The 24,673-nt window shown below is 38.3% G+C and overlaps 1 protein-coding gene across 4 annotated transcripts in view; it reads left to right on the forward strand.

Moving 5' to 3' along the window:
* The window catches only part of CABIN1 (calcineurin binding protein 1), a 120,140-nt gene that overhangs the window by 91,825 nt on the left and 3,642 nt on the right, over nucleotides 1–24,673 (forward strand). For all 4 annotated transcript variants that reach the window (XM_076352545.1, XM_076352547.1, XM_076352546.1 and 1 more), the window contains exons 35-36: nucleotides 12,618–12,909; nucleotides 24,227–24,391. In XM_076352545.1, the coding sequence (XP_076208660.1) occupies nucleotides 12,618–12,909; nucleotides 24,227–24,391 (457 nt within the window). The remainder of the gene's footprint in view (nucleotides 1–12,617; nucleotides 12,910–24,226; nucleotides 24,392–24,673) is intronic.

Genomic DNA, 24,673 nt, shown 5'->3' on the forward strand with positions numbered 1-24,673 from the left:
AGCATTATGGTTGCAGAGAGGGGAAGAATTGCCTGTTCCTCCATCACTTGATTCTTTCCCTTTGCCTAGGAACTAATTTTCATAAAAATGGAAGGACAGTAAAAGTCTTTCAGAATTTCTCTTCATCCTCCAAATTTGGATGGGGCTTTTCTTCTGTAAAATACAGCCATCTCTGCTTTGCAAAAACATAAGCTTTTGAGGAGGTACATCTCTGATGTTAGCAAGTTAAATATTGTCTTAATGTGAAATGGATTTGAATACCTATTCACCTGTTTTTCAAAATAAATACATTTCTTAAACCTTAGATAATTCTTCTAGTTTCTGAAGCAAATTCGGTATCTATCACCAGAACACTGCCTCTGTTCTTTAGATCTTTTCAACCTAACCTCAAATAATGCACCTTGCCTGGTCCTCCCTTCAGTGTGTTAACGTACATGACAAATGCTTCTCAGAACTAAAGCGCAACTGTGTTAGAGATGCTGGTTAATAAGTAGAAGAACTTACAAGGTGAACCTACTGTATTATATAGAGTTAAGAGGCCTTCCTTTTAGGTTTTTCTGCCTAGGGGAGCTGAAGAAAATTGAGGCTGTAGGTCAACTCCTGTAACAAGGTTTAGTGCTGTCTACTCTGCAACTTCAGGAAAAGCAGATATTTCTGTGTCTTTTGTGAAAGGTTCCAGATATTTTTTGTTTCCATTTAAGATATGTGCCTTCCAGTGGAGCTTAAATCTTGTGTTTTCATGCAGTATTCTCTTGAATCTATGGGTACTTGTTCTCATCTCATTTTGATGAATATTGTTTTATTGGTGATTATTGCCTTGTCCAGGAGGGTAGAGGAGGTTCAAACCCTCAGGGCAGCCTCTGTTATACAGCATTTGTTCTAGACAAGATTACCTTCACACTAAATTTCTTCCTGAAATGGTGTTAGTTTTAGTTGTCAGGAGGCACGCCAAGCTGCGTTTTTCCATGTGCTGTGTAGAAAGTCTGAGTCTTGAGTATCCATAAAGGTTTCCAGTTGTTAATACTGAGAGAAAAATTATCTAACAGTGCATCTAGTTAAAATGTGCATTTATACATTGCATCTCCCAGCAGAGTAATAGGAGAGGATGTAAGAGTAAAGGGAGTTTTTCTTTATTAGATTTTCATGGAAGTAACTTTCTCCAATTTGTGCCCCTCAGGAAGTCAGTAATGTTTTTCCATTGAACTATAGAAATGAACAGAAGTGTCAAGAGAGGTATTCTAGTAGAAGTGTTTCTTTGCTCATAGTCTGGTATTTAACAGATTTTTATTTTTTTAATAAAGAAATCTTGGCTCAGAATGTTAAGACTTTTTTAGTTTATCTTGGGGAAAAAAATAGGAGTCATCCCACTGTGATTTATGACTTCAAAATAAAAAGAATTTGCTAATAAACGTCTTTAAAAAGTAATGTTACTGTTTGCTTTTTGGATGTATTCACCTTTTCAAAAACTACTCAACAAAGTTGCATGTATCAGCCAAGTTCCTTGCTGGGCTTCCTTGAAGATTCTGGGTATGGGATTGCTATGCCAGCTCTTACAGCAAAGTCAACGGTTACTCAGGCATGTGGCAAAACATTAGAATGGTGAAAAACCTGCACACAAACTGATCTTGAAAGTAGATACAATAGGTGAGCTAGTATTTAATTGCACTGGAAGTGATGAGATTTCCTGTTAAATCACTTGAAATAAAACATAGCTCTTAATGTGATGCACTTTGAAGCTTGTAAGCATTCCCTTTTAGGAAGCAGTCCCAGCTAATGAGATTATCACATACTGCAGTCTCGTTTTTGTCTGTTTCTCGCAGGATCTTTTAAGCCGTGTGAAGCTGTCCTACTGCTCGTATAACACTATGAATTAGTGTGGAGACACAGGAATAGCCACTCTTGTAGACATCTGTCTGTTTTCAACAGACTGAATCCTGTTTTATTTAAAATTGGCAAGTATTTGCCTTCTGTAAACAAATGATGTCATGTGTAGAGCTGCTGCAGCCCAGAGAAGTGCTTTGTTATTGGATAGTTTGAGTAGGTTTATAGGGCCTGTGGTTCTTCAGTCACTTATCCCAAGAAATTGACAGTCAAAAAAAAAAAGTGAACACAAAACCCACCTTGATGTATGTATTTCTCTGCTGGTTGTTGTATTTTACAGTTCCAGTCAGTATATGGTTTCTTTATGAAAGTTTTCACGTGCTACTAAAATAAGGAGTTATTTGAATTACGGCTTTTCAACTTTCTTCCAGACCAGTCAGAGTTTTTAACCTAAATATTTAACAACTCTGTTGAAATCTTTTTATATGCCTCTTCAGGCATAAGCAGGAAACAGTACAGCAATCAGTAAACGGAATTTGACAAAGTGGGTTGTTATACTTTTGTGATGAGATCTAATCTTTTTAATAGTTTGGCAACACTGTGACCCTTTCACTTGATTTCAGAAGTCCTTTGTAGTCCTGGTGACCGATGCAATGTTAACATGTATTGAGCCAATGAGACTCTAGCATCATCTTCTGCAAAGTCAGCTAAATACCTGGGGAAGTGGCTTAGAAAGGTTGGCTCCCAGCTTTGAAGAAGGTGGAAAAAGATGGCGGTACAAAACCTTGCCACGATAAGTTCCTGTGCTCCTGGAGAACTGTTGAAATTGAAGTATTCTCTATTGAAATATGACACATCAACGAAGAAATTAATGTAGATATTCTGTCATGAGATCTTGCATAGGGTGGTGACATACCCTGCTCGTGCCAGGGACAGAAGATTGTGTTTCAGAAAGGGGTCCTTTGTACATGTGGCTGCTGTTCATAGTTCAGGTGTTGCTTAACGTCTTTACAGGATGCTTAACAGTATGCTTGTGCTTAGACTGTAATACCTTTAACAGAAAGGTGTGCCTATGTGTACTCAGTACGGACTTGGATAAAATGCTATAGCATTAGAGCTCTAGTGTGGTGAGGAACCTTCCCAGTTAAACAAAATCAGTTGAGCGTCATCTTATCAATGAAGCATCTTCTCAGACTTAATTGGATCCAACTCTTACTTTCAGCAGTAATTGATGTTTTCCCATAGCAAACACTATTTTGTGTTACCAAATCCTGCTAATGGGGGCTTGGAGTTTTTAATGTCTAATGCAGAAGCAGCTGAAGACCTGAAACAGTCATTCAAAGAGGCGACCAAAGAGACACTTGTGAGTTTGAAAAAGCTGCTAGTAAATACAATATAAATTAATCCCTGTATATTACCATATTTGGGGGGGAGGGGATTTTAACTTCATGAATAATTTGTACTGTGTTTATATTAGGCTAGGTTAAGTGTTACTGTAATAAGTATTTACAGTTAAATCATAATGGTGAAGTAAAATCTGAGCTTATAACACTATTTAACGTGAAAGTGAAATGGAGGGGAAGACTAAAATGTGCGCAGTTTTTTTGTTTTTAATAAAACGGAAAATCCTTTATGGTGTGTGGGAACAGAGTAGCATAAACAGACAAGATTTGAGTAATTGATATAAAAATGCATTCAGTGTAAGTTGCTGTGAGATTTCTTTCAGTATTCCAAAATTATTATTATAATAATAATCATAATTCAAAAAAGTGATGTATTCGTCAACTTCAGCACACTTTGGTTCAAAATCTAAAGAGTGGTGATGCAACATACTTAAACACTGATATTAATGCTGCTGGTTTTCTTTCTTATCGTATCCTCAGAGTTAAGAGAACAAGAGCAATATTGTCTCATCAGTTTTCAGTGTTACAGAAGATTGCCCAGTGAACACTTTGAAAATCAATACCATTTTATCTGTTACAACAGTATGATCATCAGCCCTTCAAAGAATTTAGGTTTGCTGCTTTTTGCATATTTTAACTGCTCTTGTTAAAGTCGCTGAGTTGATCATATGACTAAACTAATGTATGCTGAGGATTTAACAAAATATCTTGTCAAATATTCACATTTTCTAGTATTGCCTATTGACCCTTTAGCCTATTGCACTGTTTTTAAAAATAAGAGACTAAAGTTCCAGAGACTACCTAAATTTAGTTCAGATTATGGCAGCTTCCAAAGAAGGGTGTCATGACCGCCAGTAATGACCCATCAGGAGTGGGGTTGTGACTCCAAAGATATTTAATTATTTATGCTAGTATTTAAAGTTACGAAGTGAGTAGTCCTGCAGCTGGAAGGGGTAGGAGAGCAGTAGCCCATCTCATCTGATGGGCTTTTTGTAACTGAGGGAAGAAAGTAAGTAGTTCTGGTTGAACTTATGAGTTGTGATGGTGTTGGAGTTTTCTGAATTTTTTTGTTGTTGTTTAAAGTAACATCCTCTAGGAGACATGATAATGAGTCATAGCATAAGAACATAGCATAGTTAAATCAGGACTTTAAGGTGAGAACTGCTGCTAGAAGAAGTAAGCCTGCTTCCTTGGTGGCTGCTCCTCCCTGTGCCATGGTATATGTTCCTCTGTGCTGGCACAGGCATTTGTATGGGCATGCAGCACACCGGACTGGAGAACAGGTGTGGCTGAAAGTCATTCCTCTTTCTGTCCTTTTCCATTTAAGTTCTTAAGTGTGAGCAAGATTTTTGATATACAGGTATCAAATGGGCTGAAATTGCTATCCCGTGGTGGTCACTGTGTCATTAGTAGCTAAGTTACTAAAGTTACACTGGAGATTAATTCACTTTGTGGTCAAGCAGCATTTTGAAGGATGCTTGTTCTTTGATTTTCTCCATCTGAGAATGTTATCAAAAAGATTTGCAGAGATCCTGAAAGCAGTCAGCTATTGCTCTGAGTTATAGGATATATTTTTAGTCTTGCCAACTATGATTTTCATATGAAATTAATGGTCCCTGGAAATGGAATACCAAGGAGGCCTTGTTGAGGGGGAATGAAAGATTAAGAGGCAGACTAGTTTGACCTTGACATAGCTTAAATGTGTGGTCCTGAGGACCAAAGAGGGGACATGCTAGCAGAAAGCAGTTGTGAGGCTTCTAGATAATTAGAGAATTTCTAATAAGCCTTTGCACTGACTGCCTAAAATTGGTCATATTAAATTCTTCGTTTTATATATAACAATGATGTCTGTGATACTGTTAAGGATGTGTCGGCATGGGAAAGTTATTGCAGCACAAGCTAGGATGAAGCTTCATAGTGCACAGAATATTCTATTAATGCATGTGGAGATACTTCAGTCTAAGAACACATCTGTCTTCTTTTTTTTCTTGACTTGCAATTTGAAAAGGTATTTTTATTACTGTGGACTTAATATTGAATGCCTTAATACTAAAATTACAGCTATCACCAGTGTTGAAACTGTCACGACAGGTAGCCTAAAGAGGACGGGTAGAACTTCGTGGTTGTGTGTTAGGGTGTACTGTGTATCGCCAATCCTGAGAACTGAATTTATGTAAAACAAATAGCTTAAAACATTGCAGACGTCAACATTGCACACAGGGCTGGATTTAACATCTCTAAAAATACAAAAGTGTTCAAAGGCAAAGTTCCAAAATGCCACTAAGTCTCTAGCCCTGTGTTGTGACCCTTGAGAATATGGGGCTGTATGTAGAAAGTCCTAGTAATGGGTAGCGTTGTAGCAGCTGAAATGTCTGTTGGCTCCTCACAGCATAGTATATCATCTAAATGTCATGAGAAGGGACTATTTCAACATTTCCGGGTTATTTAAGACTCACTGCTGCCTTAGCCAAAAAATCCTTGCTCTGGGACCAACTTCATCCCTGAAGAGTGAGGGAGAGAAAAGAAATTTTCAACTACCCTTTCCTGGTCCAGCTGCCAAACCTGGAGCTTTCCCTGCACCGCTCTGACTGATCAAATCCTCCCTTTCACCCTTGGCTTCACTCGCCTCTTCCAAAGTAACACATCCATGACCACCTTCTTCCACTGGCTAGTGCCAAACTCTTGAGCGCTTTCCTTGTTTCCTTTCTAAACCTGCAGTCAAAACTCTTCAGCAGCTTTCGGTGTCAGATCTAATTAAACGTGATGCTTCATGAAGAAGCTGCCACTAGAATCAAAACAAGTAAATCTTATTATATACACAAAGGCACAATCAGGTTATGCAAATCAGCCGTGCCTTTCAGGCTCCTGGCGGGCTGCCAGTGTGATCCCTGATTTTATAGAGTTTTGCTTCTTCTATAAAAGCAGTATTTGTTGAGGAAAGGCACTCTTTTAGTGCTGCTGTTACTGCCCTACTCTAGTTTCAAAACAGATAACTGAGGTTTGGTTTTCTTCTCTCGCCAGCGTTTAAATCTTCCCAATGCTGGTGATGGATAATCACAGCCTCGTACTAAAGAATTTTAGGGGATCAAAGGTGATGGGCTTGCTGTACGGGGTCTGCAGCTGGAACCGCACACAACCTTAAAAGCAAAGTGCTCAGATTGACTCTGGAGCATCAGGCTAGTGATGCTACAATCTCTGTGTTGGACCTTACAGTGAATGCGACATTTTATTTTGAACAGAAAAAATTGTCTTCCGTGAGTGAAACTAGAGGGCACTTCAGTGGATTTTTCCTCTTCTGCTGTGGAATGCAGTCAGCACTGCAGTGACACGGTCTTTTAGGCTTTTTCCTTCAAGGAGAAAACTCGAGAGTGACTTGTTTGAACTGCCTTGAATGTCTAGAGCATTTTCTTCTCGAATTCTCACTTAAAAAAAAAAAACCTAAAAAAAACCCAACCCACAAAACAACAAACCACCAAGCTGTTCTCTTGAAACAGCTAAAAGCCTTCTGTAAAGGCACTTTGCTGGGGGTGGGAGGAGATAAGTAAAATATTAAATAATTAGAAAATAATAATCTCTAGTTCTACCTCATGTGTTTTCCCCGCCTTTTTGTTCCACCCACATGCTGCTAATTTTCATCTTTTCTTCCTGCACATCAAGACGTCAGAGGCTGCTTACAGAAAAAGTTGTTTTTCCTGAGTTGTCTGTATGCTTTATTAATGCAGCAAAGATGACAAGAAAGGAGGAGGAAGGAGGAGGTGGGGATAGGGGGGACAAAAGGACGAGCTCTTTCATGGTCTCACTCCTACCAAAGGGTGACCATTTTGTTCACTTTTGCATTTGCCAGTTGCCATGGCATCCCCCTCTCACTCTATCCTGGAGGTGTATTCTTGATATAATTAACAGCTCTCCTCCTTCTGTCTCCTGCAGAAAGCAATCATTAAGTGAACGTGAAGGAAAGAAAAGTCACTTTTTATCTTTGTCTATCAATATTTTTCATCCTACTACCTTGTCTCTCTCGGTCCAATAATGATGTTTTTGTGTATGGAAGCATTGCTGGAATATGTCTGTCTGTAGAGCAGGACATTAAGCCCCTGCATGCATTTGTGTAAATGGAGGATTTTGTTAGGCTAGAGTGCAGTTCAATCATATATATATAAACCTTCATTAGTTTCTGTATATAAAACTGTAATCTTAGGAAATACAAGGTTCTTCAGAATCTGGATCATGGATATTGCTGCTAGTTCTAATGTACCTTGAAGAAAACTTCCAAATGAGATTGCTTTCAAATATTGCTGCAGAGAGATTGAGAAAAAAGTATGAATAGGCATAGTTTAATTAAAACACATATTGTTTTGTGTGTATTGGTGTATTGTTCAGCCAGTTTGTGTGACAGCTTCCAGGCTTTGTGGTGATGCGTTGGTATTCTTTTTAAAAGGTGCACCTTTTTGTTAGGTGGATTCTGAGCACTAGGATGCTAAACTCAGACATGGGAATAATTTAAAAAAAAACAAGAAAGTGTTATGTAACAGTTGCAGTGCCAGCATCTTTCATTAGGAAACTTCTGTTGGGAAGACTGTCACTTTCCCTTTGTATGGAACATTTGATGGTTACTTTCTCCCACAGCCCCAGAGCAGTGAGCTGTTCCAGAAGTAGTATCAGTAAGGTTCCTGTAGAATTTCTTTGTTTTTCAAAATGTGTTTTGAAAACAACAATAACTATGGTAAAAATAAATCCTTGGTCAGGTTGGCTGGTTTATGACTTTGCAGACAGTCTATGAAGTAAAATTTTTCTCATGGTTTATCTTAATGCTCAATTTCTTTTTGCTGCTGCTGTTGTCTCACTACTGTGGTGCCTCACTGGGAAACTATAGGGAGCTATTTTTTCCACTAACATCTGTGAAAAAATTCTGCACTTTTGCTGCTACTTTTCTTGGTGGAAGGCTGTCCCAGTGCTGGCTTTTCTGCATTTTCTTCACTTTTTTTTTATGTCAGCTTTCAACATGGGAAGGGTTTGTCCATAGCCTCCAGGAAACTGAATGAACTCTTTGAAGAATATGCTGAAATAGTCAAGGTTTTAACAAATAAGGAGACTGATTTTTTTCACCTGTATAAGTCAGAAATAGTCACAATTCACACAAACATGGATGCTAATTATTCATTTAAATTTCAGCTTTATACAGACTTCATAACAAAGAACATTTTTGCTAAGTATTTTAAAGAAGAGCGACTAAGTCCATTCTTTCCATAAATATCTGCTATTTTTCTCACCATCTGTGACATCATTTGGATATTAAAAAGCCTTAAATGTTTCTTCCATCCACTTTGATAGTATAATAGTCAAGACAAAAGTAGTACTGCATACTCTTCAGTACCTCATCTTGTTTTTAAAAATCCAGAAGGAAGTCCAATCTTGACTAGATGAACCTGTAATTACAATGAAAGATAGGAGGAAGGCAGATAAAAGAGTTTTCATCTTATTTCAGTTACATGCACTTGTTCTGTAAGTAGCATCCTCATCAATGTAAGAAAAGATTCCTTTCCTCTTGGTGACTAAAGCCACTTCATAAGAAAGATACTATATTTCAAATGCAGTGGTGGTAACAGAGATGCTCAGCATGGTGAGGTAGATTGGAGAGGGGGAAGGAGAATTTCTGTAGTTTTGACTTAGTGCCACAACAAAGTAAAAACTAAAAAAAAAAAAATCTCCTAATGAGAAATAACATAAAACACTGGTAAAGGATTGTCACTGCTTCTCAGTTTTCTACTGTATGTTTGTGGAAAATAATCTTTATAATGCCTTACTGCTGGTATAGCAGTAGAAATAGATGAACATAAAGTGCTTCTGGCAAATCCAAGACTTCCTGTAATGAGTTTTTTCTGGGTTTGTTTCTCAGATGCGGTGTTACAAAGTCTTGTGTTTTCCTGGAGGCAGTCACCTGCAGGATGATGAAACGTGACTCCAGAAGTCTTGAGTAGTGTAGTTAGTGACATTGCCCTGACCTAGGTTTTGTGTGTAGCATCACTTACCGATCTCAGAGGTGCTGGAATTCTTGCCCCTACACTGAACCCAAAATCTCTTTGAGAAGAACATGTGCCTCACTGTGATGCTCGTCTTAGCTTTCTACTTACGGCTTTTGGGTGTTCTTCAGTTTCTGGGTCTAGTAAAATATATGAAGCAGGTTTAAATCCCTTTTCTTAGGGCCGTGTGAGTTGCAGAATACACAGTAGGCAAGGGTGGGGTTTTTTAATGCTTTGACTCTTATTTTAAAGATAGCTTTCTCCTTTTTCTTCCACCCCCACCCCCTCTTTTGAGAAAAGAAAGTAATTGAGAGGGTTTTTTTTTCTCCTTTCAAAGTCTGTGTTTCACTGGGTTGAAAAGAACCTGTCTATTTACAGAAGCCTTAGACAACTCTTCACCAGGTCACATCTGGAAGGTTCCCTTTAAAGCCATAAATAAAAAAATCATCTTTGGTTGCCATTCTTTAGTATAAGGCTGCACTTTTTGACTACACATTAGAATTTTTAGTCATGGTTTTACTGAGACAGAAACATATTAGTTTCAGCTTTATTCTTTTGTGCAAAAAAATATTACTCTTTGAGGCAGGTTGATTCTCTAAAAAAAAAAAAAAAAAAAAAAATCTTGCCCAAACCCCAACTTCACCTGACAGAACCAATTAAAAACAAAAACTGGTTTGTTTTTTTTTTTTTGTCCCTGATACAGCATCTTCATATTGAGAGAAATTAAGTATTAATTTGATTCTATCTGTGTATACCAATAAGGATTATTTCATTCTCAGCCTTTTTTCTCCATGTGCTTGATCATCTACAACTTACAAGATGGCCTTCCTTTTTTCAACATTTGTCACTGTCTCCATTGCCTAGTTAAATGTGTTGTGGCCAAGCACTGGGATTCTACCTGGCAGCCACTTTCCAGTGGCATTCCTCAGAGACTTATACCGGGGCATCATCATCTGTAATGCTTTGGATGATGGGATGAAGTGAACCCTTAGTGAGTTTGAGTGACACCAACTTGGAGGGCATGGTCAGTATGCTGGAGAGCAGGGCTACCATTCAAAGGAACTTTGGTAGACTGGAGGATTTCATTGACAGGAACTACCTGAAGGTTCAACAAAGAGAAATTCAAAGTCCTGCACCCGGGGCAGAATGACCCCTGTGCAACATAAGTGGCTGGGCAACAGCTCTGCCAAAAACGATTTGAAGCCCTGGACAAGAGGTTGAACACCGGTCAACGGTGTGCCCTTATGGCAGTGAAGTCACAGAGAGCTGGGTTGCTTCATCCTGAAGAGGAGAAGACCAATGGAGGGTGGGGTTATGGAATTGCTATCTTCAGCAGAGAGGAAGGAACCAGATGAGAGGCACCATTTAAAGTTGCAGCAAGAGAAATTTGGATGAAGTGATAGGAAAAAATTGTTCACTGAGAAGGTGGTAAAGCACTAGAACAGGGGCCCAGAGAGGTTGTGGAATCTCTGTCCTTGGCGATATTTGGAACTGGGCTGGACGTGGGCCCTCAGTAAGCTGATCTAACTTTGAAGTCAGCTCTGCTTTGAAGAGGAAGTTGGACTAGAGACCTCCAGAGGTCCCTTCTAGCAGGAATTACTCTATGATGTTGTGCTCCTTCTCTCACTAATCATTTGTCTTCTGAGTACCATCCAAATATTGCTGAGTTACTTTCCAAATGTCCTCTTTCTGTCTGTGGAAATAGCTGTGCATTTTTATAGAAATGCAGTTTGAGATGCAGATCTATTTTTAACAGATATGTACCTAACTAGTAGTACCTTCATGTATTTCTGCTGAAAAAATTTTGGATACAGTACAAGCACAGAAATGTCAGGTTCTACATAATGTATTATGTAAGTTAATGAAGTGCATGGGTGTGAAGGGTTTTCCCTCTAAATCACAGCTGAAAACATTTTCTCTAGTGATCTCACTTCTGGCTTAAGGCTGTCTTCTGCAGTTTAATTTCCCTCAGGTTTGTGTGATCCCATTTGTGTGTCTTGAGACCTTTAGCTTTGGAACTGATGCTTTAAACATCAGAAACTTGCTGCTTTCAGAGGCAGAATAGACCTTTTTCGATCCAATATGGTAATTGTTGTGAATATAGCTGCTATATTTTATTTTTTGTGTGCACGTAGAATCTGGCAGGTTTTAATCGTATGCTTTTTAGAGATTAATTAATCAAGTTCAGGAACTTCAAAAATACATTCCATCAATTATTTTTAAAAAAATGTACTTGTGTGCTTTCCACCTTTGAATATTAAATATGTACTTTCTCCAGCTGAAATTTACTCTGTTCTCTCAGTGAAATTCTGCTGACTCTTCTGGCATTGTAATAAAACTTTGGTCATCTAGAACATTAGGGCCCAGTTTGATTTTACATTTGACAGCAGAACTCTATATTTCTATTTCAAACACTCATACTCTATCACTATGGTTAAAACGAGTTTTTCTTCATGGTAGAGGTATGAGACAGACAATGAAACAGTTGAGGATTCCATTCAACCATATCTTTTACGGTCCAATAAGCCTCAATTAAATGAAGACTGTAAGGAGCATGAAATAAATGCATTCTGTGGCCTCACAGGCAAGAATATGTTATTTGATTGCTGATAAAAATTATAGAGAAGATACTTGTTTTATGGGTACTTTTGTTCCCTTCTTTGGTGAATTTATGTCACCCTTCTACCTTCTGTCTATATAATCAATGACACCACATTAAATTCTTAGCTCTGGCTTTGGAGAAGAGTGTCGCTCTTGGTGCCACTGTTATTTCTGCAAAGGCAACAGATCTTCCACAGCATTGTTCTAAGTTGGACACCAATGTTACTCAGTTCTGCAGTTATTGGGAATTTATGATTTGGGGTTAGGCTGATCACTTACTTTGCAAGCAAATGCATTTTTCTGCTTTCTCCATTTCTTCTCACATCATTCACTAAGAATAATTTCTTTTAATAATTTGCAGATTCTCTTAAAGCACTGCAGATCTGTTTGTTCAGGTCAAGGGTTTGTCAACATATGTTTAAATGAAAGAAGTGTGTTTCTGTTCATAGGAGTTTGTAATTCATGCTTAATAACAGAGTTCAGGAACGTATGTTATGTTGTGAGGGATTTGTTAAATAAAGCATTATAAATGTGAATATGAATAAATGTTCAAGTGCTAGTTTGATAAATAGACCATAAAGAACAGAAAAATAATCTGTAAAGGAGAGAGATTTCTTTATAATAGTGGTTGATTTTTATATTCACTTTAGAGAGAGTGTTTTCTGTCTACAAAACATTGTACTGCTTGCAGTTGTCACTGAAGCAGGTAGCATACGCAGAATTACCGGCACGTATTTTCTCACTGTCTCTGCCTGCCCCTTTTTGTTTTATGTAGTCCACAGGAGAAACACCCACAACCCCGAAGCATACAAAGGACAACAGAGAGAGCTTCTTCCCAGTAACGCCAGCCACACTGCATCCTACCCCAGTGAATCCAGAGACTGTGACTCCTGAAAATCTCCTGAGGCTGAATGATCTGCATTCCAAATCCAAACCAGCCTCTTCCTCTTCATCCTCCTCCTCCTCAGCATCATCAGTACCTCCATCCCAGGAGTCACACAGGGATACTGAGCATCTCCGGAGTCAAAATGCAGAGACTGCTCCCAGCATGAGTGATCTCGCACATGGTAAGTCTCGGGGACACAGAATGTTTTGGCCCTCTCTAATCAGTTTGCCAAGGCCACATGTTGAGTCAGTGCCTGAGTTCTGATTCTGGCCCATTTTCTGATCACTAGACCACATTCAAAAGGCTACACAAGCAGAGATTTTTATCTTGGTCCTGAACTGGGCACATCTACATAATTAATACATATTTTAATTACTGGGATAGATTAAGAGAGTGACCACTGTCTATGTAACTTGCATGTGAAGTCATGGAATAGCAACCTAAAAATAGTCGTATGTCTTAAATAGAGAATTTTAAGTCTCTAGTAGAATAAAAACATTTGTTTTGCTTTCTTCAGAGAGGTGAGGATCTAGTTCTTTTAAATACCTTAAATCTTTAAAAAAAGTTCGAATTGATTGCAATTGAAATAAACTGGAGGACAGTCTACATCTGACTTAGAGGTGTCTGATTAACATAACTAGATGCATAGCTATCACTGCCCTGTATATGTGTGTGGAGATACATAACACTGAAAATTCCAAGCTTCTACATGGTTCATAAAGTTAGTGTATCACCACTATTACTTTTCACATTTGAGAAAAGAAGCATCTGGCGGGACTGGAATGTTGGGAATATATTATTTATAGCCCTAGTACAGAAAAGTATTGAAGAAACAGAACAAATGTTACTTATTCTATAGCACGATTGTGTGATTTGTTTAGGACTGTGTTATGTACTTGGTCCTATACGGTTTTTCTAGATGAGGAAAGAATTAAATGAAAATGCTGTCTTTTTTTCTTTACTGCTCTCATGGCAGGCTGGCTCGTTAGCAGTAGTCAAAATCACTGTGCAAGGCAGTAACTGATCCACTTTGGGGAATGAAGTAAGATTAGACCCAATTTCAGACTTGTCTTGGGTGCCCAAAAGAGATGGTTGTGCTTATTTGTGGGACACTGCGCATGTTAAGGTGGCAGAGCACCTGCCATAGCCTGTACTTTCTTGCAACCTTAGCAGGAACACTGTCTGAAAAAGCATCTGCTGCTGCTTGTGCTCACTCCCATCTGTTCACAAGCTTGGGCCCTAACACTGCTCACAAAATGCCATAGACAAATTCATAGGAGCCCAGATAAAGCTATGAATGATCCATATACATACAGGTATTGTGGAAAGTGACAGGTGAGGATACAGTGGAAATAGTGCCCAGATTTGTGAGACTTAATGGTGCATAATATTAATTAATAATGAATAGACTCTGATCTAGTCTGGATGTTTTGTTAATCTGGTATTGTGACTTTCTGAAATTTTTATCTGTATACTTCTGGTATTTCATTTCTTTCCATATGTAATCAGCCTTGGCATCTGAATGCACATAATCATCTGAATTTGTCAGCAACGAAGAGCAAATTAGGGAGAAATCAGTTCTCCTGATTTGCTAATCTCTGAGTACAGGACAAAATTGAAATTTAACATCCAATATTAGCAATTGCATTATAATAATCTAATTTTCCTTTTTCACAAATCTAGGGAGAGATTGTCTTGGGAGGGGAAGAAAGGAAAGGGGAGTGATAAGGAAGGAATGGCTTAGTCAATGTGTAAACCACATTTCTTCTTGTCCTTATGAAGCTAAAGAATGGAGTTGGATGGTGTCATAAGGTATCTTGGCAGGCTTGTTCAACAGGGAGTAATTCAGGTTTGTGCCTAGATAACAGGGGAGAAAAAAAATGAATCTTCTGTGAAGTTGCTGTACACTTAATAAGGAGACTGGTAGGAATGACAATGCAGATAAGAACTCACGCATTCCTTTGGTTTTCAAACAAAACTCACGAGCATTTCTGACATGCTTTCCTCTCTGCAGTTTCCCAGGCCACGCTGCAGTGATTGGAACGTTTATTTTAATCTTTTGACTTCCTAGGCTTTGTTAGGGTTGTAAAGTTAACATATTGTTCTTTCTTCTTTCATGCTTTCTATACATCATCTTGGTTGAGGGAGATGGAAGGGTTAGCTGCCAAAATTATACCCCTGAAACTGTGTCTGAAGATCAAGAGGCTCTCTCTGCAGAGCTCTCATTCCAGTGCTGAATGCATGTGTTGTATCTGGCTTTCTGGCTCTCAGACCTACCTGACAGCTCATTTCTCTAGCTGAGAGAGACACCAATTACTGCTGTGTCCTTTCTTTTTCTTTTCTTTTTAATTCTCCTATCTCTGCATCCACCTCCTCTAAAAAGAATTACTTATAATTCTGTTATAACCCTTTTTCATTTGCTTTTCATTAGCTCTGTTTCTGTAAAAACTCCTCCCATTTTTAGAGTAATCTGCTTTCATCTTTTTTGTCTTGTGTCACCTCCTCCTGTATCTATTTGTTCATGTGAAAGTATTCCACATCAGAGAGTGTTAGCTGCTATCATTTTCTGTGACTTCACCCAGAAAAAGGAATGGCTTTCCAAGCAATGTTGATGCTATGCCACTCATTTCTTATGTAAATATTTTAGTGATATTTTGTTTAGTACATGTCTAACTGGTACAGCATACAGCGTGATGAAGTCCAGCAGCAAAGTGATGATAGTGGTAGTTTCAGCACGAGAGCTTCCTACGTTTAGGTATAAATGTACATGGGACTATTAGCCTTTGTGGCTCAGCCTAAAATTTTCTCTGGGGAAACTAAAATAGGACAATTAAGATAAACCCTCTCCAGCCTGTCACACTGTTCCAGTATTACACTGTTCTAAATTGCTGAAAAACCTTGACATTTTCTTCTTCGCTGTCCTTATTTTAATAACGATTCTTATAAGGAATGAACAGGAAAACATTCACATCTGAGTTTTGATACCAAGAGAAGGTTTTTATACTTGGAATTATTTAAAGTAATGTGTTCTGCTTAAAGCCAGCTATTTACAAAATTGGAATATAAAATCGGAGCAGAAGAGTAACAGTCCCCCCCGCCTTGAATTCATGGCCATTTAAGGCCTAAGCATTTCAATATAAAAACAAGAAGGTCACGATATAGCTGTCCAAACTTAGAAATTCAGAGCTAAGGAAGACAGGTTTTTTTCTGTAGTGTGCAGGGAAGCTGCACTCCATAAGCCATGTGAATATCCTGCTATAATTTCAGATGTTTGTTATCTAGGCACAACAGGGCAAGTAGAAGTGTAAATATATTTCAACCTGTAGAACTTTTAGATTTTCAGAAGCACAAGAAATAAATGCAAGTGAGGATGGTTGCGTGGAAAGGTAAGTAGCACTATTGTAATAGTGAGCAATGAAGTTAAATTGTTTAAGTGCGTGTAGGCACCAGCAGACTCCCTAAAAGACAGATGTTCAAAATAAAGAGGGTTTTGAAGTGGTAAGTCCTAAGAATTCAGTAATGATGTTGTAATATGGCAGTTCATCCTGGCTTTTAACTGGGCGTCAGAGTCATAAGAGTACTTTTAGATGGAAAGAGCATCTTTTCCCAGAAGTCTGCGGCTTAGTTTATTTTAACAACTGATACATGACTTTAGGTTGATACTGAGTTCTCAGAAGACTGAGGCAATTTATGTAAGGGAGAGGGAAGTACTGCAAAGAATTTGTCAACTCTATAATTTTGTATTGACAGCATCTGTCTTCGTATTGAAACAGTGCATGGCACAAGGGCTCACCTTGATTCCTCACAGTTTCTAGATATCCAAACATCAGTGGACATCCACTGTCCCTGTTTCTATCTGAGTGAAACAATGGAGATTGTTTAGCCACATACTGATCTCAGTGTCTTCTGAGTTTGCTTGTCATAAATTTCTAAAGACAAAACGCAGATTTTAAGAGCCTGTAATTCAGTGTACTGAAAACTTTCTGCTTACACAAAATGCCCAAAGTACTTGGCTCTGATTGGCCATGCCTTATTTTAAATATGGATTTCGGTTCAAACTTTCAGGTATTCTTTAAATGACTGGAAGTAGTAACATTCAGCCCTCTTAATTGCAATCAGTGTCTTACCTTGTTTTTTCTGCTGAATTCAAAATCGTGCTTTAGAGCACAGAGTTGTTCTCAACAGATGGCTCAAAAAAAGCTGAAACACAGAAAAGGTTAGACTGGGCAAGGACCTGTGGCCTCATGTGAGCACTCTTCCATGTTGCAGTTACCTGGCATGAGGGTTCTCTCAAATGCACGTTGTTCTGCTCTGTTTTCTTGTGTCGCTTGCAACTTACTTTCATTACTTTCTCCTTCATTTCCCATGTTGACTTACCCTGGTTTTCAGCAGCTGTCTTCCTCAGTTCCCAAGGCTTTAAAAACTCTTCTTTAAATATTTGTAACCCCACGCCTTTTGTACCATCCTAGGGTAGAAGCTCCTATCCACCTGTTAGTGACTACAAAGTCACTAGTAGAAATCAACCAGACTGCCTTCAGCTAGCTCTGCATTTGCTCTCTCTGATGTCTTGCTGTTTCAGCCTCCTTGGCGTTGGTATTCTCACTTCCCCTTGTCTGATCCTTGCTTTTCATGAAGCTTTTTATTTTGCACAATGGGTACACTCTGAAAACAACTTCACTGCTGAATGTCAGCAGGGGGTTCCTGGTGGTGAATGACTTCTTAATTCCCTTTTGCCTAGTGCTCAAACAGTACCAGTCAGTCATGTCTTTTCCTCTTCCCTTTGGAAGTACGCTGATTTGCTTTGCTATTGCAACAAATTCATTCCAGAAGAGTTTTTCAGTACACTTAATGTCTATTTCTGATCTTTACCCTTCAAATTTCTTAAGTTTTATTTATTCAATCCAATGCTGTGCAGAAAATCCTTTGAAATTAAACTGTCATCGTTTTTATGTACCCATGTTAGATAGTAAGAAAAATAGGACAGGAATGGCAGCTTCCTAACTGTGGCCTGTGAGATATGTAGCCAGGGGTTTGGTGCAGGCTGGACAGGTTTGTGGTCCAGGAGGCTCTCTAGCCCTGTGCACCCTTAGATCCCCCTGAAAATCCCAGGGAGTCGCTGGCCTATGGATATCTTACACTAATGGAACACACCTTCTGGAGACCTTTTGTAAAAAGATTTGTAAAAGAACATGGTAATGATGCTATGTTGTTACAGTATGTTTCAGTTTCACTAGTTTTAGATTACTGCCAGCAGCATAAAATTTACATATATTCCTGTACAAAAGAAGACTGAAGAGAGACCTAGTTGTAAGCCTGCTGCACAGGTATTACGTTACTTACAAAGTTCTTAGAAAAATCTCTTAAAAGAATATAATGACACCCCACAATTTTCTAACAGCTGCTTTTGCTAATTTGCATTGTGCTTAGCTGGCTGTCAGGCCAAAGAAGGATGAAATACTGACAGAGAAGAAAAGGTCTTATGACTTTCATTAGATAACTAGTACATAAAATTCAGAAGCAGTAGACCGCAAATGAATGACACTTACTATCCCCAGGTGCTACTATGTGATGCTGTCCAAATGATCTGTGCTTGCTGAGTCAGATATTAAAACATAAATATCAATTAGCGGTATTTTTATAATGCCATTTGAAAGTTCGTGTGGTTGAACTGTTGTCTTTTTGATCTAGGCCCATACGTTTTTTTGGTAGCTTGGGAATTAGTATGGGCCAGGGACTATTTCCAGGAAGCACTTTCAGAGCAGCCACCTGTTACAAGTTTTACTCACATTAATGTTGTTCTGTGACAGCTGACCTTGGCATTAGGAAGCAGTTTGGGGTATGTCTCATATAATTGTACAGTAGACTCTCTCTGTTCAGGACCCTAGCGATAAATATAGCAGTATGCCATGTTATTACAGTGTGAACTTCTGTTCACCAGACTGCTTGAATTTCTTTCATTTCAGGGGGCAATAGAACTTGTGTTCTGTAGCTTTTCGCCTCCAAAATTACTCTGATGCTTAATTTTTAACACATGGCTTTGTGTGTCAGCTTTGAATGTAATTTCCTGAATTTAGCATTTCAAGTCAAATACTTACTTCTACAGCTATGACTTTTTGGTAGTGGTTTTTTAGAAATAAATGTCATGGCAGGATATTTGGAATGAATTTAGAGAAAGAAAATGTGTAAGGAAAGGGTACCAAGTATACCTACTGCATCCTATGATGAACTCAGTAGTCTCACTGCCTGCTGTGGGGTAGTACCTCATGGCAGATACAATTTGAGGGCTAATGCCCCCTTTATTTCTGTAGGTCAGCATCCTTATCGAACTGTGTTCAGCTGAACCAACCTGTGTTCCAGCGCAGTCTTTCCGTTGACTTAGTAGCACAGTGTACGAGGAAACTCTGAGCTCCTTCAAATTCAAGCTTTCCGTGGCCTTTGCAACTGCTGTATGGGGAAAAAAGCTGTATTAATTCCCAGCACTCTGGAGGGCGAGGCAGATGGAATACAGAAAATTAACTGTTTTTACATTAGCACTAGTATTTGGAAATGTGGTAAGATATTTACTCCACTGCATGAGGGGGCGAAGGATCAGACCCATTTCCATCACCACAAAAAAACCCGGAATAATAGTATCTACTTTGTATGGTAAATAAGTAACAGTCAGTTCTGTGAACAATTGCATGTGCTGTGAGTGGCCATTAAAATACAAAGTAAACCAATTGTTACTGGGAGTAGTAAAATAAGTATTTCCTAGTGTCTGCAGGCACACAGAATTCAATCCTTACTCTTTTGAAGTGGTTGGAAGGCAAGGTAGTACAGATCTGCTAAATCATAGTAATGTATTTCCAGTTTTTTTGTCTTGACACACTGAACGGCTGGGGAAGGTGTTTTGCAGAGCGATGAAGGCAAGTGGTGGAAGTGCTTTATTTAAGCACTTGAAGCTGTTGTCTGTTCATTTCTCTAAGCATTTGCTTTTGAAATCATGTTAGTATTCTGTCCTGGAGTTCAAAGCTCAGCTCCTTCCTTTTTGCTATAATGAAATGATGTTTTGTGCATGCACTGTAAGTTGCTTATAGCACAGATATGTTAAAGGATACAATACTTCAAACTGCTTCCATCAGAAACTGGAAAACATTTTTTCCAGATACTAGTCGCATTTTCTGGGCTTGTCTTTCAGTTGTCATGTAATAGGTTTAGTGCATGACTAAAGGATTTTTTCAAATTCCACATAAAATGTTTTATAACACTGTAATGTTAATGTCTCTTATACCTGACAGCATGACAAAATCAAATGATTAAGTGTACAGTGCAGTGCAGAGAGACCAGAGCAGCTGTTTACTGGTTACAGTACTACTGCTTTTAAACTTTCTCCACATCTGCAAATTGCCAAGTAAATATTTTTGACGGTGTTATTTTTCATTTTATACACATCAGAATAGCAAAGTAAATTGTCTCAGTATAAAAACAGTTGCAGGAGTTGTATAATCTATATGTTTATAGATATATGTATATAGTGTATTCTCTGTATAAAGAGAGACCGAGAGAGAGAATATTAACTGTGATGAAGTCATGAACCCAGGCGCCCGCTATAGGCATCTGCAAACACTGGTTACCCTGGCAACAAGTGGAAAGAGGTTGGAGAGGAAAGCTGGAGTAGGTTGTTGCATTGAATTGTTTTCAGCTTGTTTCTTCCTCACTAAAGCAGGGAGATGTTGAAAGGTATGATGACCCTCTTTCTATGTGTATACTATTTTATATGTATTTAGACAGTTGTTGGGAAAGGAAAGGCTAAAAAAAAAAATACTTGTAATTCAGCTCGATTGGAGACGAACTTTTCAATATAAATAATAATATGCATTGCAAATCTGTGTTTTTTCTATGTGCTTAGTTTTTGTGTGTTGTGTTGTAAGGTGAGTGTGCTAAATAGATCTCCAGAGTACAGTACCTGTCCCATCTTCAGCCTGGAGACAAGTGACTGTCGCATATTACGTCTTCAGAAACTGATTTTATTTTAAACTGGGTTTGTAGAGCTAATCTTTGAAAACCTGCCAGGACAGTACAAGTACTGGGTATTACCGAAAGATTTGTTAACTGATATTAAGTCTGAGCTTCTGAACACCTTCAGAATGTGCTGTACTTACATTCTTGTGCTCTTGCACTTGTGCAGAATATTGTGGCTCATGAGTTAGTGGAGTCTTTACCTCCCTGGGGAAAGTTTTTATTAGAAAAACTGGGACATAATGTTCAGGGCTATAACAGCATCTTCCACAAGACAAATACCAAGATAGTCTCTTCAGAAATCTGGTTTAGACAAATAATAGGAGATCCAACTGTGTGTTTCTTCTTGATTATCCTTCTCTCTTTTGCCCTTTTCATCTGTAATGAAAAAGATATAATAAATATCTGTGCACTATATTAAAGTATAAATAGTATAAATTATGGTATATACACTTGAAACAACCAATTCTTGTAATTTTCCAGAATTTTAAAAAATATTTTGTTCATTAACTTTATTTTTAACTTAGAAATAACGCCACTCAAGTGACTATTAGAAAAAAAAAAAATTAAAAATTGCGCAGTCCTAAAAGAATAAAGTGTATGACCCAATCAGGGGATAGAATTTGGTCACTCTGTATTTAAGACCTCTGACAGCAAGGGATTGATTAACAGACAGTCGTTCTTGATTTCTCATGTGCTGAAAGACGCAGCCTAATAGAATATTAACAAGTGGTGTTTCCGGAAGTGCAGTGATAGAAATACACGCTTAGTGTGCCAGACTCCTGCCCTTTCATTTCCATTCACTTCTACGTGAAAAAGGGCTGACACATAATTTTATTCAAGGTAAATCTAATTTTACTACACTATAAAACTGGATCTTAAAAAACAACAAAAACAAATATGATATGGAAGATGGAGATGCATATGAGTATGATGATTGCTCATAAAAGAACATAGACTGAGAGCAGTCTTGTAGCATCTTCCTAGAAATAGGCTGCTCAAAAGAGCCTTTGTCAGTGGGGCATAATTTAGTTAAAACACAGCAAATCAGCTTAAACAATGATATAGCTTATAATTAAACAAAGATTATAATCAGCATAAGAGGTAGAGTTTTGTCATTAAACAATAATGCAAATCAGAGCTCTTATTCTGAATGGTGAACTAATAACTCCCTAATGTAATTTAGGAGTTGAGTACATACAAAACTGTTCTCAGTTAGCAGTGTAGTTGAGGCTGTAGGATTTCCAGTTTATTTGTATATAGTATTGTATCTGCTAAATTAATTACTGGTTTTGTATTCTTGGTTAATAAGCGGATAAGAAAGAGTCTGTTAGTACTTACCCTAGATACTTAAGACTGTAAGTTTGGAGCGTTGGAATAAGTTAAAAAGGAGTTGACTTCTTAGCTGTCTTGTAGGGTAATCTTCTGAAATCATCATTTTCATCTTGCTTTTCTTCAGATGTTGATGTAATGTTTCTTTCTACCTTTTGATCAAGTGTCTTGTAGCCATTTCAGTGTGGGAGTCTTCTGGGTTTAGACTACAGCTTATTGTCAGACACTAGCAGTGTAATGGGATATGTGTATATTGGCTTCAGGCCACATTAGGGCTGATCCTTCTTCGTACAGTCTCATGTACTTTGTCAGCACATAGTTAAATCCTACGTGTATCTGGTAGAAAGGGCAGGCAAATACATAAAATGATCCTTCAGCTATCCTCTGCTTCTTAAACAGGGAAACAATGAATTATGATTTTCCTAGTCAAGATTCCTGTAGTTAAGTACTTCCTTCTGTGTTGTTTTTAAGCTGATTTGGTCTATTAATACACTATAGATGCAACTATTATTTTCCTACTTCCAATGCTGTATTTTGAAGTATCCATAGAGAAATGTGCAAGTGAGTGCTGAGAATGAGAAATACATTCTTCTGCGTTAGGCCTTTCCATTTTGTGCTTGATAGTGAGTGAAACATCACAGAACAGAAGCTGCCTGTGATTTGTGCTGTAGTGTGTGACCTTTCCTTTTTGGGAACTACTGGAGAATTCTCTACAAGCAAACTCATTTATCCTAAGGCTTATATTGGCTATCAGCTACAAGTTTAGATGATGGGTTCTTTTCTTTACCAATGAAAATTAGTGGATGAAAGAACTTACGGCCTGCTTTGGTAAGCCTTTTTTTGTACAAATTATTCAAGAACCCTAGAAAATCTAATTCATTAAAAAAGTTGCGTCTTTCAAACTGCATTGATCTGACTTTTACCAAGCTGTTAAGCTATAATGTTGTCTTAAGCATTTTCTGCAAGGGGAACTCTCGTACAGGAGAATATTACCATGGTAAATTCCAAGTTCTTACCTACATTGATGAAGATGGAGAGGTGTTTTCAACACTTGAGGGGGTGGGAGTATTTTTCCAATGAGGAAAGGTTGAAATATATATTTCTTTTTAAGACATCATACTGTCAAAATCCTAAATTAATTTAGAGCGTGGACATATAAAGAATTTTAGAGCAAGTTAGATTGTGAATAAACATTGCATCTGCTGGTCTGTGACAGATGCCTGTGCACACCTTAGCCTGTGTAAATATAAGGTGATTCAAATTAGACTAGACAGCCCTTTGTTTTTGAAGGATATCTTCATTTTTATCAGAGAATAAGAGCTAGCTTGTGTGTCCATAGCCTTGAAAGGCTGTTTCAGTCTGCCCTTCCCAGAAAGGGCATCAGTAGCTCTCTATAGTTCAGTGAAAATTGCTCGTTATGTACCATATGCAGCTCAGTGTGTAAGGAAACTGGTTTAACACTGCATTAATTTAAAAGCAGATACAGCTGGTACATAATAAAGTGATTGTACACACACATACACAGATTCTGAGTTATAAACATCCCAAGATCTGTAATAGCAGAAGGTGGGAATTTTACACTAAGGTATTTATAGAGGTACAGTGGACATATCAGTGAAAAGTGAGCATTTAGTATAACTTGATATTGGTTTCATAAAAAACAGATTTGGCCCTGTTACTGGATGTTCACAGTAATTAATCTTACTTACCAGTAAGCGGCACTTCAGTGTAGCATGTACCTGTGGTTGCAGATCAGAGAGGGACCCATCAATCACAGCTGGCTCATCATTTAGGGTGATGGATTTTGTTCTGCATGTGTGGCAGGTGTTTCAACCCTCACATCTCCAAAGGAGAATGGTCAGTTGCATGTGTTTTTCTTGCAGATGTGCAGAGATAACAAAATGTCATACACAAGAATTTTTTCTTTCGCTTTTTAAATGACATTTACTTTTTTTTTAAGAGTTTGAATTGATGGCACCAAGTATGAAAAAGTTGGTATTGCTATCTTAGCTTGCCAATATTTAATTTCATTCAGTCATGTTACGGTTTAGAAATAGAACAAGGGTTAAAAAAAAATTTCTACCAGTTGGTTAGACAGCAAAAGGATTGAGGCTTAGGAGAGAGCTCAGGATGTCTCTTAATCTGTGAATTATATTTCATTAATAAAGAGGAAGAAGAGCTTGAAGTGCCTTTGGAGGGGCTTGGATTTCAGCAACAGGAGTCACGGCTTTGTCAGCAGATGAAAATGGCTACTGTTGCACCATCGCCAGAGCCTGTTTGCTGGCAAGTGGAATCGGTGACCAGCACAAATTCCGGACACGTTTGTACCCAAGGTAGGAGCTTTCTAAGCTTCAAAGAATTCTGAAAATGGGTGGTTAGCTGAGGATCAGTCTGGAGGGGTTGATCGATTGGATAGCTGTGATGCATATTCCTCAGTTTCTCTGCCTGCCTTCCAGTCAAGTATTCCAGAGTTTAGAGGCGTTCCTGGCAATGTCCCAGCTTCCTGGGAAAGTGCCTTGTCGTCCCTTAATGGTTATTCTTTTTGATGCATGACTCACATGCTAAATACCACGGCAGCAAAGCCAAATAAAACACCTCCCAGTACCAGGCTATCA

This window comes from Aptenodytes patagonicus, chromosome 15 (genome assembly GCF_965638725.1).
Source record: "Aptenodytes patagonicus chromosome 15, bAptPat1.pri.cur, whole genome shotgun sequence".
NCBI classification, from domain to species: domain Eukaryota; kingdom Metazoa; phylum Chordata; class Aves; order Sphenisciformes; family Spheniscidae; genus Aptenodytes; species Aptenodytes patagonicus.